The sequence below is a fragment of the Podarcis pityusensis genome (genome assembly GCF_964106645.2).
Source record: "Podarcis pityusensis genome assembly, chromosome: 18".
Lineage (NCBI taxonomy): Eukaryota > Metazoa > Chordata > Lepidosauria > Squamata > Lacertidae > Podarcis > Podarcis pityusensis.
Window position 1 is genome coordinate 1,190,426 of NC_138043.1, and position 19,744 is coordinate 1,210,169.

Sequence of the window (19,744 nt, forward strand, 5' to 3'; positions counted from 1 at the left end):
AACCAGAGTGCACGGAAACGCCGTTTACCTTCCCGCTGCAGTGGTACCTATTTATCTACTTGCACTTTGACATGCTTTCGAACTGCTAGGTTGTCAGGAGCAGGGACTGAGCAACGGGAGCTCACCCCGTCATTGCGGGGATTCAAACCGCCGACCTTCTGATCGGCAAGTCCAAGAGGCTCTGTGGTTTAGACCACAGCGCCACCAGCATCCAACATACGATCCCTGCTAGATCAGGCTATAGGGTATGGGGTTGCCAGATGTTCTCTTTTTGTACTACCAACCTTACTGTACGCTTCTGAAACATGGACCACTTATAAACGCCATCTCCAACTCCTCGAAAGATTCCATCAACAGTATCTCTGAAAATTTGTACACATCACCTGGGAAGACAGGCGAACTAATGCCAGTGTACTGGAAGAAGCAAAGATCACCAGTGTCGAAGCGATGATTCTTCAACATCAACTTCGTTGGACTGTCCATGTTGTGCGGATGCCTGATGATCGTCTTTCAAAGCAACTCCTCTATTCCGAACTTAAAAATGGAAAGCGTAATGCTGGTGGTCAACAAAAGAGGTTCAAAGACTCTCTCAAGGCAAATCTTAAAAAATGTAGTATAAACACCAACAACCGGGAAACACTGGCCTGCGAGCGCTCCAGTTGGAGAACAGCCTTGACCAAAGGTGTCCTGGGCTTTGAAGACACTGGAACTCAGGACGCAAGGGAGAAGCGTGCTAAGAGGAAGGCACGCTTGGCAAACCCTCACCGGGGTCAACTCCTGCCTGGAAACCAATGTCCCCACTGTGGAAGGACGTGTGGGTCCAGAATTGGCCTCCACAGTCACTTACGGACTCACTGTTAAAACCGTGTTCATGGAAGACAATCTTACTCGGCTATGAGGGATCACCAGAGAGGAAGAAGAAGATAGGGGGTTGGGTTGCCATATGTCCTATTTTCCCTGGACGCGACTTCTTTTCCAGAATTAAAATTTCTGTCCGGGCATTTGACAAAACATCCAGGTTTTTTCTTTCGGTGTTTTTGTTTCCAGTAACCCAAGGAAAAAATCCTAGCGCCTTTTACTCAGATCTAAGCAGGCCTGCAGCAGAGAATCGCGATCCACCAGCAATCTTTTTAATGTTGTGCTCCTTGCTTCTGCAAGGGAGAAGGAAACATCAAGAGGAAAAACCACAACAAGGCAGACTTACTTGGCTGGGTCAGAGAACAGCGTTTTATTTGAACATTAAATTAATTTTTTTTATTTAAATTTATTTAAATTGTGATCTGACAGATCTGAATCATCCCAGAATATTCCTGCATTTCTAGATGTCCTTCATGGTCCTTTCCAGCTCTACAGTTCTATAATTCCAATCTGGTTTAATAATCTGTCTCTCCCCACTGCCAATTCCCCCAAAGCTGCATCTGAATTTGGTATTTATCTGTGACTTTGAACGAAGGCATCGGGTAAGTTGCTCTAGAGGAGAAAGATCAGCCTTTCCTGAAACAACAACAACAAAACGAATGAAAGCGAGTTAAAACAAAAACACAGAAGAAGCAATTCAATTTTATATTAACCAGCAGCAACTAGCAACATGGAATATGTAGGTTCCCTTAAAAAAACATTTATCTATTTAATTGTTAAATTTCACACGTTTCCCCATAGACATTCCATTGACTTCCCATCCACCATCCACGATGTTCTGCAGTCGCAATCGGAATTATTCAACCTCCATTGGAAATCAGGTTGATTATCAAAATGTTCAGACTCTGAGCTGTTTGCATGAAGCGAAGCTGCTTTTCCAGTTGAATTTGGGGGAAGCTCTTGAAGCATCCCTTGCGTTGAGCTACGGCTTCCGTGGCGCTGTGGGTTGGGTGGCGCTGTGGGTTAAACCACAGAGCCTAGGACTTGCCGATCAGAAGGTCGGTGGTTTGAATCCCCCCAGACGGGGTGAGCTCCCGTTGCTCGGTCCCTGCTCCTGCCAACCTAGCAGTTCGAAAGCACGTCAAAGTGCAAGTAGATAAATAGGTACTGCTCTGGCGGGAAGGTAAACAGCGTTTCCGTGCACTGCTCTGGTTCGCCAGAAGTGGCTTAGTCCTGCTGGTCACATGACCCGGAAGCTGTACGCCGGCTCCCTCGGCCAGTAAAGCGAGATGAGCGCCGCAACCCCAGAGTCGGCCACGACTGGACCTAATGGTCAGGGGTCCCTTTACCTTGAAGCATCTCTTGCGTTGAGCTATGACTTCCGTTTTTCAATTTGCTCCTTGCAAACAGCTCAAACCCTGCAAATTTCGATAAATAAACCTGATTCGCAATGGGGGGCGGAATAAATTTCGATTGCGCCGGGTTAAGTCAAGCCGGAGTGACGGATGCCAAATCTTTTTCTCGCGACAGGGTGATCGCCACCCTTTGGCGCAAGGGATCGCCCCAGGGGAACCCTCTCGGCTCTGAAAACTTACGAGCGGGTCAAGAATGAAAAAGATCACCAGCCCCCACAATAAGTACCGGAACGGGGGACACCTGCGACCGGAGGATGACGGGCGCCCTTGAAGGCGACGGTGGAGGGAGGCGATTTCGGACAGGTAGCCGTGCCTGGGGAGATAAAAGGCGAAAAAGAGACGTCAGGAAGTGGGAGGCGGACTGATGCGACTCTTCCCCCGACAGATTATCTGTACATCAAATTATCACCAATATATGTGGGACATGATCCATGAAAGGCAGTCAAGTACAACATTCCTTGCGATGCTAGAGAAGACATGCGAGGGAATGTTTGGTCCAGCCGGTCGAAACTTCCTGTTCCTTCTGGCTGGAGCATCCTTCCTTTTGCATGTGATTGAAGATCGGCGTGACCTCACCTGTCCAGGTAACAAAAGGACGAGTCAGGCAGCACACCTCTCTCTTTTTGACTCCCTTCTTCGTTTGACCAGCTTTTAGCTAGGACTGCTCTCCCAGCAGAATCACTGGGATTATCCCCCCATATGGGGCAGATCCACAGGTACATATTTGTAACTAAGTCTGCCTTCAGGGATCCAACTGTGAACTGATGTGAGTAAAAGTCCTTTATTGACTTTGAACAAGATTGTGGCGTCTTTATTCTTTTAAGAGGGATTCAAGGGAACTTAGCAGGAACGTACAATTCAATCTGAAGACAGACCGAATTGTATAATCGTGAGAGGCTCACATGAGCCTGCGACCAGCCATCTGCTGTGCATGTAAAAGGGGAATGTATTTCCCCATATGGGGTAGATCCACATGTATATACTTTGTAACTAAGTCTGCCTTCAGGGATCCATCTGTGAACTGAACGTGTGAGTAAACTTCTGACTGAATTGTATAATAGTGAGAGGCTCACACGAGCCTGCGACCAGCTATCTGCTGTGCGTGTAAAAGGGGAATGTAAACTTTGCTAAGGAAAGGAACTTGCTAGCGCAAGTTTAGGAAGGATATGAATAAACAATATATCCTCTCCTGCCACCCTGAACGTTCCCACAAGATAAATATATTTAGAAAGATTTGAGGAGCTACTGTATGGGACGTGATCCATGAGAGGCAGTCAAGTACAACATTCCTTGTTTTCCTAGAGAAGACATGCAATGGGATGTTTGGTCCAGCCAGTCAAAACTTCCTGTTCCTCCTGGCTGGGGCATCCTTCCTTTTGCATGTGACAGAAGATGGGCGTGACCTCACCTGTCCGGGTAACAAAAGGACGAGTCACGCAGCACAACTCTCTACTTTTGACTTCCTTCTTCGTTTGACCACCTTTTAGCTAGGACTGCTCTGCTAGATCAGGGGCAGTGCAACGCCGGAAATCGCTTCTGCGCATGCCCAGACGCCCAGAACCGTGCCTGCGCAGAAGCGATTTTCAGCGTCTGGCCATGCGCAGAAGCGATTTCCGAAGCCGCGGAAGAGAGTCCCCGCTCTGCTCCGGTTTAGCGCAACACGCGGGGACCCGCTGAGCGGGCAGCTAGGTTCGGGAGCAGCTCATGGGCCGGTTAAGCGACCCCCATGAGCTGCTTCCGGCCCATGGGCCTTAGGTTGCTGACCTCTGTGTTAGATTCTGTGATTTGTTGCTCTGCAACGGTCGAAAGCGCCACGGAGACTCGACTCACACGCTTTCCTGCAGCGCCGCCTGCCGCGCCTCGCAGTGCTCCCTCTCCGCCTTGGCCGCGGCCTTTTCTCCCGCCGCTGCCTCCAGCCGCTCTTCCAAGCCGGCTGCCTGCTGCCGCCACCGGGACATCTCCGCTGCGAGGGGGAAAGAGCCGAGAGACGGGCTTGAGAATGGCACAATGCAGAAAAAGCTTTCCATGCTTCTTCCAAACCCACCCCTTCTCCAACAAGGTAGGGGAAAATATTATTATTATTATTATTATTAGCTTATTAGCTTCTCCGGGGAGAAAGTTCCAGGCTGGATCTACACAGCTATTAAAAAAACGCTATGGAAAAAAACCGCTATAAAAGCTCACAATGGAAATTACCATTGATTTCCAATTTCAGCCATTATTATTATTATTATTATTATTATTATTATTATCTTCGCCAGGGAGAGAGTTCCAGGCTGGATCTACACAGCTATAAAAAACCCTACGGGAAGAAAACCGCTATAAAAGCTCACAATGGAAATTACCATTGATTTCCAATTTTGGCCATTATTATTATTATTATTATTATTACTACTACTACTATTAGCTTCTCCAGGGAGAAAGTTCCAGGCTGGATCTACACAGCTATAAAAAATCGCTATGGAAAAAAACCCATTATAAAAGCTCAAAGTGGAAATTACCATTGACTTCCTACTATTATTATTATTATTATTATTATTATTATTAGTTTCTCCAGGGAGAAAGTTCCAGGCTGGATCTACACAGCTATAAAAAATCGCTATGGAAAAAAAACTGTTATAAAAGCTCACAATGGAAATTACCATCGACTTCCAATTTTGGCTCTACGTCTCCCTCTGGTGTCACATTCATATGACGCCTTTATAACGTTCTAAACCAACTAATGTGGCAGAATCTGGGAGGAAGCCAACACCGAGAAGGCCCTGCCGTGGGTTGCCACTGAGGGTGCCTTTGAGGGGGGCAGGGTTGAAGGAAGGGAGGCCCACGAATACCTCGGAGCCCAGGCAGGTTTGTAGGACCGGAAATCCAGCCAGAGGGGCGGGGTATAAATAATAAATTATTATTATTATTATTATTAACATCTTTTTCAATTCATTATACATTGTTTCCCAGTAAGCTTTGACCTTACAAGACCTATAAAGAAACCATTACAGATGACTTTTCACTGGCTCTCCCCTTGTAACATCTGCAACTTGGATGGGCGGGATACAAGTAATAAATCATCCTTATTGCAATTATTATTGTTCTTACCCAGCAGGGCGCTGTTACGACCGTCCATCTCCACCCCTTCAGCCTGGAGGGTGAACATCTCGCCGTGGAGCACCGTCAGGTTGGCATCCAAGAGGGTCTGCAAGAGAGACGGAGTGAGGCAGCTTCTCTTAAGATGTGGGTCCTGGGCTTGTAGCTCCGCCCCTTCTTTAGACCACACCCACACAGCACCCTCCCACCTGTGGCCACGCCCCACCTTTGAAGAAACAGGCAAGGGGGGAGGGTCTGCCGTCGCCAGTGCCAGATTTACATATAAGCTAAACAAGCTCTAGCTTAGGGCCCCACTCTCTTGGGGCCACCCAAAAAATTAGGTAAAGGTAAAGGGACCCCTGACCATTAGGTCCAGTTGTGGACGACTCTGGGGTTGCGGCGCTCATCTCACTTTATTGGCCGAGGGAGCCGGTGTACAGCTTCGGGGTCATGCGGCCAGCAGGACTAAGCCGCTTCTGGCGAACCAGAGCAGCGCACGGAAATGCCGTTTACCTTCCCGCCGGAGTGGTACCTATTGATCTACTTGCGCTTTGACGTGCTTTCGTACTGCTAGGTTGGCAGGAGCAGGGACCAAGCAACAGGAGCTCACCCCATCCATCATGGGGATTTGAACCGCCGACCTTCTGATCAGCAAGCCCTGGGCTCTGCGGTTTAACCCACAGCGCCACCCGAAGGAAAAACTAAATGTAAACCATGAATGCTTTCAACAATGGCAAAGCAAAGCTGTAAATTCACCCTTTGGGCAGGGGGTTGGACTGGGTGAAATGTGACGTCCCTTCCAATTCTGCCATTCTGTGAAAGAGGCTCTGTCTGTCTTGATGAGCTCTTGACTAGGACACGACTGGCGGTTTGCCAATGCACAAGAGAGCACGGGAAAGCCAGGACAAAACTAAAAACGAACAAAATCTGGACGCTTCTGCAAAACCTCGAGAAATGGGGACAATCGCAGGCAAAGGAAATGGACTCAGGCCCCACAAAAACCTCCCCAAACTCCCTTTTCCTGCCGTACCACCTCCACCAGCTGAAAAGGAAATTGCTGGAAGGAGAACAATGGAGGTGAGTGATTCGTTTTCCAGAGTTGGGCTTTTCCCAGGAAAAGGCTGCTATTGTGTCTGTTTATATTTCTCCAGGAGGACCGAAAAGGCTCTCAAGGTCCCTGAATCTTGGCCTTCTTCCAGCTGGGCCAGCGACTGTGCGGTAGGATGTGTTTTTTCTGAGAAGCTGGGGCTCAGCGGCCTTGCAGAGTGTACCTGGAGGCGTATAAAAATTATACGTCTGCCCGAAAAAAGAGCTTTGGAGAGGCGTGGCGGACATTCGGAATAAGCTGTCTCTGCCCCGGACTGTCTCAAAATAGAGTTTCCAAAAAAAAGGGTTTAGGGTTCTTTACGCCAGGGGTAAACAGCTGGAGCCCAGATCTGCACAGAGCCAGCACATAACATCCAACGTTTCTCCCCTGAAAATAGGGACGTCCTATTCCATCCCCTCCAACGTTTCTCCCGTGAAAATGAGGACGTCCTTTTCCATCCCCTCCAACGTTTCTCCCCTGAAAATAGGGACGTCCTATTCCATCCCCTCCAACGTTTCTCCCGTGAAAATGGGGACGTCCTATTCCATCCCCTCCAATGTTTCTCCCCTGAAAAGAGGGACGTCCTATTCCGTCCCCTCCAAAGTTTCTCCCATGAAAATAGGGACGTCCTATTCCATCCCCTCCAACGTTTCTCCCCTGAAAATAGGGACGTCCTATTCCATCCCCTCCAACGTTTCTCCCATGATAATAGGGACATCCTATTCCATCCCCTCCAACGTTTCTCCAATGTAAATAGGGACGTCCTATTCCATCCCCTCCAACGTTACTCCCGTGAAAATAGGAACGTCCTATTCCATCCCCTCCAACGTTTTCCTCTGAAAATACAGATGTCCTATTCCATCCCCTCCAACGTTTCTCCAATGTAAATAGGGACGTCCTATTCCATCCCCTCCAACGTTTCTCCAATGTAAATAGGGACGTCCTATTCCATCCCCTCCAACGTTTCTCCCCTGAAAAGAGGGGCGTCCTATTCCATCCCCTCCAACGTTTCTCCCCTGAAAAGAGGGACGTCCTATTCCATCCCCTCCAACGTTTCTCCCCTGAAAATAGGGGCTACAACGTTCCCCGCCCACCCGAGCCCAAAATACCACGTTCTCCAAGCAGCCCATCAAGGTGGCGTTGAGCCTCTTCCTGCTCTCTTTGGCTTGGCCAAGCTGCTTCTGCAAGTCCTTCTCTCGCTGGGCCAGCTTCTCCAGCTGCTTCTCGCGCTTGGCCCGTTCCCGTTCCAGCTCGGCCACCTTGTCCCCAAGAGCCGCAGTCTCGTTCGCCACCTGCTCCCGGCACCTCCTGAGTTGGCGAGCCGCTTCCGAGTGCCACGCCATGACGGCCACGGATACGGTCACGGCGGCCAACACCAGAAGGAGAACCGCACACAAGCCCAGGACCTTCAGGGTGGCTTTGACGGCCGAGGGATCCATTCTTCTCCTTCTTCTTCTTCCTGGCAGGAGAGAGACTGTGCCGCTGGTCGTACTCCTCTCACTATAATCGCTCTGCGTGGGTTTCACAGCGACCACACAAACCCTTCATCTGTGGCTCACCACAGGCCGCAGGGAAGAAAACCACAAGGGAGTTATTTGTGGCCTTTTTTTGGCCAGGAGTTGATGGGTTTGCCTGAGCCCTTAAATTATATCCAGCCCTTTAAAAAAATCACCAAGTAATTCGACCTCGGCAAAGTGCTAGGGCTGGGCTGATATCTTGTTTTCAACACCGGGACGTATCAGCAGCTAAATATCGTGATATAGCGATATCAGAACCTCCCAGTGTCCCCTATTTTCCAGGGATTGGCAGAAGCCATCCCGGTTTCTGATTTGATCGCAGAATGTCCCGCTTTTTCTTACGATGTCCCTATTCAGGGGAGGAACGTTGGAGGGGATGGAATAGGACGTCCCTATTTTCAGAGGAGAAACGTTGGAGGGGATGGAATAGGACGTCCCTATTTTCAGAGGAGAAACGTTGGAGGGGATGGAATAGGACGTCCCTATTTTCAGGGGAGAAACGTTGGAGGGGATGGAATAGGACGTCCCTATTTTCAGAGGAGAAACGTTGGAGGGGATGGAATAGGACGTCCCTATTTTCATTCAAGAATCCCCCACGTGGCAGCTAATAATAATAATAATAATGCGTTACACGAAGCAACACCAGGAAGGCTGCTATTCCCTAGCCCTGCCTCCTGGTCTCCCCCCGCCTGCTCTTCCTCTTCCTTTCAGATTTGCTCAGCGGGGAGCAGGATCCCTTCCAAATTCAGTCGGATACGCAGCTCCTCTCCGGAGAATGACCTGTTTATCCGTGCGCAACTTTGGGAACGGGTGAGCTCTTTTCCCCGGCCTTTTGGGTGCCCTCCGTTCCAACTCCCTGAGGGGCTCGGAGAAGCGGGTGGGGAAGACCTTTCGGGCCGCTTTTTGGGTTTTGGGGTTCCCGCACCCCTTTGCACCCACTCCAAACCATGGAAGAGAAGGAAAGCTCTCCCAGTCTCCGCTGGGGGAAGCGCAAACTCTGGGTCGCCGTGGCGGCGCTGGAGTTCGCCGCCATCCTCATCTTGGTGGCCGGGCTGGCGCATTTTGCTGCGCACCACGAAAGGGCGACGGAGACAGGGAACTGGGGAGAGGGCAGCAACGCCACCAGCAGCCTGGCTTCCCTGGGAACAGTGAACCGGACCCTGCAAGCCGCCGCGAAGCGCTGGGAGTCGTGCCAGAACCGCACGGTAAGCCGCAAATAAAATCGCAGGATGGTTGCAAAAAAAGGAGAAAGGGAATCGGAAAGGAAATGTAACGGATAAGTTTGTAAACAGGTTGGAATTGGATACGCGGTCGCAAGAAGGGGCAAAATAAGAGAGGGGAGGGCAGAATGAAGCCAAAGGAAACGACCTTTTGTTTTGCGTAAAGTCTTTGTTGCTAAAATATCTGCGAAACGGGAAAATATAGGCGGTTGCAATCGGAATTATCCAACCGCACTTTGCAAATCTGGTTGATTCTCAAAGTTTGAAGGGTTCCGGGTGTTTGCAAGGAGCAAATATAAGGAATAATAATAATAATAATAATAATAATAATAATAATATCTGAAGAAGTGTGCATGCACACAAAAGCTCATACCAATAACTTAGTTGGTCTCTAAGGTGCTACTGGAAGGAATTTTTTCATTTCATTTTAATTTGTTTCGACTACGGCAGACCAACACAACTACCTACCTGTAATAATAAAAACAACCCCATAGTCGCCTTTGACCGGACCTAACCATGCAGGGGTCCTTTGCCTTTACCTATAACAATGCCAAATTATAATACAATTACTAATACCAATCAATCTAATAATAATAATAATAATAATAATAATAATAATAATATTTTTTATTTATACCCCGTCCTCCCCAGCCAAGGCCGGGCTCAGGGCGGCTAACAAGCAGTAATAAAAACAAGTCATACAGAACGGTTTGCAGAAAAACCAAAACAAGAAAGGATAAAGATAAAATTCAGTATAAAACAAACAAGCCACAGCAATTTAAAGCAGCAGCAGAAAACATAAAATCCTGAAAATGTTTACTGAAATAAAATGGTCTTAATTTTATTTATTTTTTAAAGGCGTTTGCAGTAAAGGGGCGAGGTAAATTTATTTTGGGATTCTGATTCTTCTCCTGGTTCCTACCGAGTTTATCTCTCATTTGCTATTGATTTTCTTGTGCCTTGTAATATAGAAAGGCGATATGCAAATTAAAAGTGAAAGGAAATCCTTTTTTTTTTCTCGTTGTTGATGTTTTGCCTCGGGGCAGAGAGCTCTAGAAGCCAACGCCTCCAGCCTGAGCTCCGAAATGACCCAGATCAAGACCCGCTTGGGCCTGAAGGAACTGGAAATTAAAGGCCTGGAAGGTGAGATTCTGGGATGTTCAAAAGCTTTGGGAAGATCCTAGGTGGAGGTGGTTTGGGGCTGGAGGGGGGCGAGGAGCGGAGAGCAGAACTGGGATCTCAGGCTTGGCGGCCCCCCAAACCTCTCCACATGGCCCTCAGGGGCTTCTTCCCAGGCCACACCCCTTTCTTAAGCCACACCCCTCACCTGCTCTACCCGGCAACCTCCCCAAGTGCTATATCATCTATCTATCTATCTATCTATCTATCTATCTATCTATCTATCTATCGATCATCTATCTATCTATCTATCTATCTATCTATCATCTATCTATCTATCACAGGTCCTTATAATATCAGTGGAAACAGTTGGTTCTGGTGAGTATTAACCGCTTTCAATTTTAACCTGAGGATTGTCATTTGTCCAGTTTTAATTTTAATTAATCGATTGATTGCTTGTTTTCATGCATATTGTATTATCTATATTAGCCTCTCTGAGCCCAGCTCTAGCTGGGGAGGGCGGGGTACAAATAAACATTTATTATCTATATCTATCATCTATCTATCATCTATCATCTATCAATCATCTATCTATTTCTGTCTGTCTGTCTGTCTGTCTATCTATCTATCTATCTATCAATCTGAAGAAGTGTGCATGCACACGAAAGCTTATACCAAGAACAAACTTAGTTGGTCTCTAAGGTGCTACTGGACATTTTTTTAATTTTTTATCTATCATCTATCTATCTATCTATCTATCATCTATCTATCTATCTATCTATCTATCATCTATCTATCTATATCTATCTATCATCTATCTATCTATCATCTATCTATCTATCTATCTATCTATCTATCTATCTATCATCTATCTATTTTAACCCACAGCGCCACCCTCGTCCCTACACCAATAAAATATTTGAAAGTTATATGAAAGTTGATGGGCATCGCCGTTCAAACGGTGAAGCCTTTGGCATGAAAAACAGGTGTTTTGCCACCCAGGCCTTTGTGTTTTGGGGGGATGAAAACCGCCCTCTTTTTCCCATTTCCCAGACGAGGTCACGCTCCTGAAAAACTGGACACAGATGCTTCAAGGTGTAACGTAAGTGAGACCCACGTCCAACTTATGAGGAAGGTGCTGTTGGGGGTGGGTTGGTGAGCAATGAGGCATCTGGTTCTGTTCTGGTGAGGGGATGGAATGGGACGTCCCTATTTTCAGGGGAGAAACGTTGGAGGGGATGGAATAGGACATCCCTATTTCCAGGGGAGAAACATTGGAGGGGATGGAATAGGACGTCCCTATTTTCAGGGGAGAAACATTGGAGGGGATGGAATAGGACGTCCCTATTTTCAGGGGAGAAATGTTGGAGGGGACAGATTAGGATGTCCCTATTTTCAGGGGAGAAACGTTGGAGGGGATGAAATAGGACATCCCTATTTTCAGGGGAGAAACGTCGGAGGGGATGGAATAGGACGTCCCTATTTTCAGGGGAGAAACAATCAATCAATCAATCAGTAGCTGAACTGGGTTCCACACAGTCACAAAAACAAATGAACTGAAAAGGCCTCAAAAACAAAAAACGCAAAAGAAAGAGGAAAGACAAAAGCGCCAAACTTGATCCATTCTGGGAGTTCGTTCGGCTCCCAAAATGTTCGAAAACCAAGGCGCGGCTTCTGATTGGCTCAGGCGCCCCGGAAACAATAGCCGACAGCCGCGTCGGACGTCCGGCTTCTAAGAAATGTTTGCAAACTGGAATACACTTACTTCCGGGTTTTCGGTGTTTGGAAACCAAGGCATTAGAGTACCAAGGCGTTTGAGAACCAAGGTACCCCTGTACTAGCGAACCGTAGGTTAGACGGACCCCTTGTGAGAGAATCGGGCACGTATCGTGCAACGCAGTCGATGCACTGATTTGACACACTGTTTGGAATGGCCTTGGGGCAGCGCTTTCTCCATGAGCTGATTTCTTGCTTTCTGCCTTTCTCCATCACAGCAAACACCAGGAAGAAATCATCGCCCATCTTCGGCAGCAGCAAAGGAGGCTGCCAGCCAGCAGTGGAATCCATCTCTATGGTGACCTGACATCTCTGCTCACATTGGCCATGGTACTCCTGGTTTGAGGAGCCAGAGAGGCAGAGATGCCCGCCGTCGTTCAAATCGACAGATCGCCAACGTATTAAGTCCTAGCCTGAAAATGATGCACAGATGGTATTTAACACCAGCTGTTGTTTAGTCGTGTCTGCCTCTTCGTGACCCCCTGGACAAGAGCACGCCAGGCACTCCTGTCTTCCACTGCATCCCGCAGTTTGGTCAAACTCATGTTGGTAGCTTCAAGAACACTGTCCCACCATCTCGTCCTCTGTCGTCCCCTTCTCCTGGTGCCCTCCATCTTTCCCAACATCAGGGTCTTTCCCAGGGAGTCTTCTCTTCTCCTGAGGTGGCCAAAGTCTTGGAGCCTCAGCTTCAGGATCTGTCCTTCCAGTGAGCACTCAGGGCTGATTTCCTTCCGAATGGAGAGGTTGGATCTTCTTGCAGTCCGTGGGACTCTCAAGAGTCTCCTCCAGTGCCAGAATTCAAAAGCATCCATTCTTCGGCGATCAGCCTTCTTGATGGCCCAGCTCTCACTTCCATACATCACTACTGGGAAAACCATAGCTTGAAGTATACGGACCTTTGTTGGCAAGGTGATATCTCTGCTTTTTAAGATGCTGTCTAGCTAAGCTTGCTAAAATGTACAAGACAAGAACCAATGAGCGTTGGAAATGTAAAGAAAGGGAAGGTTTATTCTACCACACCTGGTGGCCTTGTAAAGAGGTGAAGACTTTCTGGGGAATGATTATATGATGAGTTAAAGTTTTTTTTGGGGGGGGGGATCTGGATAATGCTTCTTTTCCCAAAGAAGTTGCTTTTTTTTGAATGTTCATATCTGCCATAGCAACTTCACTTCACTGGCATAGGCGGACAACACAGACTAGGAGGAGGAAGAAAAACACAACAGCCATCAGCCAGGGGCTCTTGGTTATATCAAAGGCGACATTCTGCTGCTGGTAATTCTGCCGTTCCTCTCGCATCTGGTTTTGAACCCTGGAAAGACAAAGCGGTTGGGGAAATACTGGGTCAATCGGGCTACCTCCGGGGCGATGCCGTCCCAAATCAAATCAAGAACCTTTACTGGCATCACAGTATAAAACATTTCAAGTCACTGGGATCATTAAAAGGACGAGGGTGAAGCTATCAAGGGTTATAAGGACACACTACGGCCGCGTGTAAGATGATCAGACCTTTCCATTCTGAGGGAAATCAGTCCTGAGTGCTCACTGGAAGGACAGATCCTGAAGCTGAGGCTCCAAGACTTTGGCCACCTCAGGAGAAGAGAAGACTCCCTGGAAAAGACCCTGATGTTGGGAAAGATGGAGGGCACAAGGAGAAGGGGACGACAGAGGATGAGATGGTGGAACAGTGTTCTCGAAGGTGCCAACATGAGTTTGACCAAACTGCAGGAGGCAGTGGAAGACAGGAGGGCCTGGCGTGCTCTGGTCCAGGGGGTCACGAAGTGGTGGACACGACTAAACGACTCAACAACAACAACATAGTCATGTGCATTTGGATGTCCTGCTACGCCCTGTCTATTTTCCAAAAGGATAACCCTTTTGGGTAGAATTGCGGCTAAAAAGGAAGCTACTAAGGCAGTGATATCTTTGCCCCGGTCTGCCAGCAGAAACCTCTTTTGGCTTCTTTTCCGAGTTATGGGCCGGAGGTCCGACATTTTGCTCAGCATCAGTTGGTGAGGTCTGCTGTGCAAAGGGAAATCTAAGAGAATGCGGTCCATTGAATCGGGTCCTCCTTATAGGACACAATATACAATTTGAGGACTGGGGAAAGCTGTGGAAGGTAGATTTGAAATTTACTGACTGTTCTCTGCTGAAAGAAAAGTATATGAAAACGATGTATAGATGGTATAATAAATAAGTATCAATTTCTGTTATTGGTTGGTTGGTTGATAGATAATTTCCCAATAATCTTTGGCTTGTTTCCATGGCCACCACATGTGCATTAATGTTCCCTCTGCCCCTTGACACAATTCCTGCATAATTTGGATCTTTTTAAAATACATTTTAACAACCTTGCGAGTCATCAAGTACAGTGGTACTTTGGTTGCCAAACTTAATCTGTTCCAGAAGTCCGTTCCAAAACCAAAGCGTTCCAAAACTGAGGCGCGCTTTCCCATAGACGGCCATGCAAAACGGATTAATCCGTTCCAGACTTTTAAAAACAACCCCCAAAACAGCAATTTAACATGGATTTTTACTATCTAACGAGACCACCGATCCATAAAATGAAAGCGATAAGCAATGCACTGCAGTCACACAATCAATCTGTCAGTTCCACATGAAAACAAAATGGAAAAGAGCCGCAAAAACAAAAACGCAAAATAAATAGCAAATAAACAGACAGACCTCAGCATAACACTCAAATCGGAAGCGTGGCACTCAAAACGGAGCACGTTCGGCTTCCGAAAAAAGTTCGCAACCTGGAACACTTCCTTCTGGGTTTGCAGTATTGGGGTTCCAAGTTGTTTTGGTACCAAGGCGTTTGAGAACCAAGGAAACACTGTACTCTTTTCAGGGTTTTTGGGCTGCTGGATTCAGTGCTGGATTGGGGGCCCCCAAAAAAATTTAAAGGGAAAAAAACCTGGATGTCCATTTCCAAAATATAAGATAAAAAAGTATAAAATGGAACCTACATATAGCAGCAGTGTTTTGTGTTGTGTAGGCTCCTGTGATGTAAGTCATGGGCCCCGCCTGCTAGCCTGCTCCCTCAAATATCACTGTTTTGCTCCTTTCTATATATAGGGGCTCCTGCCCACCTAGCAGTTCGAAAGCACACCAGTGCAAGGAGATAAATAGGTACCACTCCGGCGGGAAGGTCAACGGCGTTTCCGTGCGCTGCTCTGGTTCGCCAGAAGCAGCTTAGTCCTGCTGGCCACATGACCCGGAAGCTGTACGCCGGCTCCCTCGGCCAATAAAGCGAGATGAGCGCCGCAACCCCAGAGTCGGCCACGACTGGACCTAATGGTCAGGGGTCCCTTTACCTATATATAGGGTGCCTACATTCTGCATGGACTAGTTGCAGAGGAACACGGGCTAATGTCTTGAGATACCTATGAGGTCCGTAAATTACCATATAGCATATATTCAACACAAAAAAACAGCGACAATTTGTTGTGGACAAAGGACAGCTGGACATAGAAAGGGCCCCATTACCTTCAGGAGCTGAGGGCCTCATCAAACCTAAATCCGGGCCTGGGGGATTGTACGAAACTTCGACCCACCCAGCAGGAAATGCAAAAACAAATATGAACTCACCCTAGACGCTCTTACCATTGCTGGTTATTCCTCCAGCTCTCCAACTCTCTTTCTCGACTGGACAGCTGCTGCACAAGGCCGTCAATTTTCCCTTTGAAAAAGAAAGCAAACGTCTTTCAGATTTCCCACCTATTCCACCTCGACAGATGACTTTTGGAAATCTCCCTCTCTCTCCCCGCATGGCCAGGAATGAGGGATACCAGGCCTGTGGGAGAAATGTGGCCTCCATGGACTCTCTGTCTGGCCCCCAGAAATCTCCCCAGGCCATCGGCCGCGGCTCCTTTGGCCAAGATCCCTGCATTGCAACGGGTTGGGCTAGATGACCACTGGGGTGCCCATTCGTACTCTACAATTCCACGATTCACACACTGCTTTTGCCTCAAGGGCCTTGTATGAACTGACAAAGCCCAGAACATCTGAGGCCCAAGGGAGCGCAGCTGCAAATGAAATTGTTCAACGCCACCCCATTGCAAAAAGGGGTTTATTTATTAAAATTTCCAGACTGTCCGCCATTTGCAAAGGAGCCAAATGTGTTCTTCAGGGTGAAGCCCATGAAGAATATGTTTTCCTGCGATAGTTAGCTGATTCCATGTCATCTTATGTATATAGAGAAAGAGGAAGAGAGAGAGGGAGGGAGGGAGGAGGGAAAGAAAGAAAGAAAGAAAGAAAGAAAGAAAGAAAGAAAGAAGAGAAGAGAAGAGAAGAGAAGAGAAAGAGAGGGAGGGAGAGAGAAAAGAGAGAAGAGGGGAGGAAGGAAGGAAGGAAAGGAGGGAGAGAGAGACAGAGAGAGAGAGAGAGAAAGAAAGAAAGAAGAGAAGAGAAAGAGAGGGAGGGAGAGAGAAAAGAGAGAAGAGGGGAGGAAGGAAGGAAGGAAGGAAGGAAGGAAGGAGAGAGAGAGAGAGAGAGAAAGAAAGAAAGAGAGAGAGAGAGAGAGAGAAAGAAAGAAAGAAAGAAAGAAAAGAGAAGAGAAGAGAAAGAGAGGGAGGGAGAGAGAAAAGAGAGAGGAAGGGAGGAAGGAAGGGAGGGAGGGAGGGAGAGAGAGAGAGAGAGAGAAAGAGAAAGAAAGAAAGAAAGAAAAGAAAGAAAGAGAAAAGGAGAGAGAGAAAAAAGAGAAAGAGAGAGAGAAAGAAGAGGGAGGGAGGGAGGGAGGGAGAGAGAGAGAGAGAGAAGAGAATTGAAGAAAGAAAAAGAAAGAAAGAAAGAAAGAAAGAAAGAGAGAGAGAGGGGATATTTTCTTTATAAATTAGCATCGTATAATTTTTAATTTTTTAAAAAGAAAGTAAATATAATGAACTAGGACAGGTGTGGAAACCTCTGGTTTTTGCCTGGCAGAAACACGGCTTCCTTTGCGCATCTTTGCCTTCACACTGTTAGGGTGCGCTTCACAGTGAAGCATTGGATTAGCCCATTCAGTGGGAGGGAGGAAGCTGGACTTATTATGGGTTAGGGACAACCCAAAGCATTGTGGTGCTCAGCCGTCGCCACGACGCCATCTCTGCTGGTTTCTCACCTCGGAGCTTCTGGTTCTCCTGCTGTAGATTGTTCCTTTCCTTCTCCAGAGACACGGTTTTTCCTTTTGTGCTGTCCTATAGCAGGAGAAAAAAAATACTTTGAAAATCGTGCCTGGAGGGGATTTCTGGTTCACGTCAACCATATAACCCAGTCCTGAAAGAGCTACACTGGCTCCCAGGAGGTTTCTGAGCACAATTCAAAGTGTTGGTGCAGACCTTGAAAGCCCAAAACGGCCTCAAAGGCCCAGTAGAACTGAAGGAGCTGTCCATGGATGTGCAGGGCAATTCTGTGTCCAGGACGGCTGTCTCCCAGCTCCATCTGGTACGCAGGATGAAATCCTACCTCCCTGCGGACTCTCTCTCCAGAGTGGTGCATGCTCTGGCTATCTCCCGCTTGGACTACTGCCATGCGCTCTCTGTGGGGCTGCCTTTGAAGGTGACCCAGAAACTGCAACTAATCCAGAATGTGGCAGCCAGACTGGGGACTGGGAGTGGAGACCATATAACACCAGTCCTGAAAGACCTACATTGGCTCCCAGGACTTTTCCAAGCACAATTCAAAGTGTTGGGGCTGACCTTGAAAGCCCTAAACGGCACAGTAGACCTGAAGGAGCGTCTCCACCCCCATCGTCCACCCCGGACACCGGGGTCCATCTCCCGAGGGCCTTCTGGCGGTTCCCTCCCTGCGAGAACCAAGGTTGCAGGGAACCAGGCAGAGGGCCTTCTCGGTGGTGGCACCCGCCCTGTGGAACGCCCTCCCACCAGATGTAAAGGAGATAAACAACTACCTGACTTTTAGAAGACATCCGAAGGCAGCCCTGTTTAGGAAAGCTTTTAATGTTTGATGTTTTGTCATGTTTTTAATATTCTGTTGGGAGCTGCCCAGAATGGCTGGGGAAGCCCAGCCAGGTGGGTGGGTATAAATAATAAAGGTAAAGGGACCCCTAACCATTAGGTCCAGTCGTGGACGACTCTGGGGTTGCGGCACTCATCTTGCTTTACTGGCCGAGGGAGCCGGCGTACAGCTTCCGGGTCATGTGGCCAGCAGGACTAAGCCGCTTCTGGCGAACCAGAGCAGCGCACGGAAACGCCGTTTCCCTTCCCGCCGGAGTGGTACCTATTTATCTACTTGCACTGGCATGCTTTCAAACTGCTAGGTTGGCAGGAGCATGGACCGAGCAACGGGAGCTCACCCCGTCATTGCGGGGATTCGAACAACCGACCTTCTGATCGGCAAGTCCTAGGCTCTGTGGTTTAACCCGCAGCGCCACCCGCATCCCAGATAAATAATAAATTATTGTTGTTATTATTATTATTATAGGAGTCCCTTCCAGCTTCGAAGATCCCTTATTTTTACCAGTTGAGCTTGGCAGGACTTCCAGCGCTGTTGCGTCTCGCCCAGGCTCTGGTTGGCAGCCGCCAGCTGGGTCAGCAGATCATTTCTGACCTTCGTCGCTTTCTCCAAAGCCATATTGGTCTTCCTGAGGATCCGGTTTGTAGCAGCCAGTTCCCTGTCGCTCTCCATTTTCCCTTTCTCCATCTCCTTTGTCATGTTTCCCAGTTGTTCCTTCAGAGATTCCACCTCGGCCAGCAGTTGGGCTCGGTCACATTGTGGCTCCAAAACTGCCCGCGGTTGATCCGAAAGGAGCATAGTGATCCACAGAAGAAATTGGAGGACGATGACAGCTGCACACCAGAAATGGGTCTTGTTCCATGACTTGGTGGAAGTGATCCACTTGATCTTCAGATCCTCTAGGGATCTGCGCACAGCCCGCTGCAGTTCATCCATGGGGAAGGCAAATTGGGAAACACCAGCTTTCGACTCCAGCTTTCAAAACACGAGCTTTCAAATCTCAAAGAGTGATTCCTCCTGGCTTCCTCCAGCAACAAGATTTGGGCCTCCCTCCTCCCTCCGTTTCCGGGAATTTGTGAAATCCAGCAGCCGAGAGGAATCGAAACTGAACCAGGCCACTGCATTTATTTATTTATTTGGAAAGCACTGTTATAAGAAAAAAAACTGCTCCTTTCCCCCTTATCCAAGAGCCAGTATTGAGTCTTTATGAGTGTGTGTCGTGTTTGTACAAACGGAATGATTGGGGGCTTTTTCCCCCTGCAACACTTACCGTATTTTTCGCTCTATAAGACGCAACAGACCACAAGATGCACCTAGTTTTTGGAGGAGGAAAACAAGAAAATAAATATTCTGAATCCCAGAAGCCAGAACAGCAAGAGGGATCGCTGCGCAGCGAAAGCAGCGATCCCTCTTGCTGTTCTGGCTTCTGGAATAGCTGCGCAGCCTGCATTCGCTCCATAAGAAGCACACACAGGAGGGGAAAAGTGAGTCTTAGAGAGCAAAAAATACGGTAATTTGTTCTGGAGGTCCGTTCTTAACCTGAAATATTTCTTAACCAGAAGCACCACTTTAGCTAATGGGGCCTCCCACTGCCGCTGCACCACTGGAGCACGATTTCTGTTCTCATCCTGAAGCAAAGTTCTTAACCCGAGGTACTATTTCTGGGTTAGCAGAGTCTGTAACCTGAAGCGTATGTAACCCAAGGTACCACTGTATATA

General features: G+C 48.0%; 3 protein-coding genes across 6 annotated transcripts; 1 reads left to right on the plus strand and 2 right to left on the minus strand.

Moving 5' to 3' along the window:
* Positions 1–1,081: 1,081 nt before the first annotated feature.
* Positions 1,082–8,530, minus strand: CCDC194 (coiled-coil domain containing 194). 3 transcript variants are annotated; one of them, XM_080989236.1, is made up of 5 exons: positions 7,548–8,530; positions 5,364–5,460; positions 4,104–4,236; positions 2,515–2,586; positions 1,082–1,494 (listed from the first exon to the last, which is right to left on the minus strand). In XM_080989236.1, exons 1-5 carry the CDS (start codon positions 7,875–7,877, stop codon positions 1,485–1,487), a joined length of 642 nt encoding a protein of 213 aa, XP_080845362.1. In that variant the 5' UTR covers positions 7,878–8,530; the 3' UTR covers positions 1,082–1,484. The 3 variants fall into 3 exon arrangements, with proteins under 3 accessions (XP_080845362.1, XP_080845361.1, XP_080845360.1); XM_080989235.1 differs by having other exon boundaries at positions 2,500–2,586; XM_080989234.1 differs by having other exon boundaries at positions 2,454–2,586.
* A 161-nt stretch (positions 8,531–8,691) lies between these two features.
* Positions 8,692–12,660, plus strand: LOC308467501 (uncharacterized protein). Its single transcript, XM_080989292.1, has 4 exons — positions 8,692–9,160; positions 10,222–10,318; positions 11,348–11,396; positions 12,289–12,660. Exons 1-4 carry the CDS (start codon positions 8,903–8,905, stop codon positions 12,413–12,415), a joined length of 531 nt encoding a protein of 176 aa, XP_080845418.1. The 5' UTR covers positions 8,692–8,902; the 3' UTR covers positions 12,416–12,660.
* Positions 12,661–13,060: 400 nt separating this feature from the next.
* LOC308467467 (uncharacterized protein) lies at positions 13,061–19,084 on the minus strand. 2 transcript variants are annotated; one of them, XM_080989230.1, is made up of 4 exons: positions 18,530–19,081; positions 17,172–17,247; positions 15,677–15,752; positions 13,061–13,379 (listed from the first exon to the last, which is right to left on the minus strand). In XM_080989230.1, the coding sequence occupies exons 1-4, from the start codon at positions 18,959–18,961 to the stop codon at positions 13,241–13,243; spliced, it is 723 nt and encodes a 240-aa protein (XP_080845356.1). In that variant the 5' UTR covers positions 18,962–19,081; the 3' UTR covers positions 13,061–13,240. The 2 variants fall into 2 exon arrangements, with proteins under 2 accessions (XP_080845356.1, XP_080845357.1); XM_080989231.1 differs by having other exon boundaries at positions 13,238–13,379; positions 15,662–15,752; positions 18,530–19,084.
* Between the last annotated feature and the right edge of the window lie 660 nt (positions 19,085–19,744).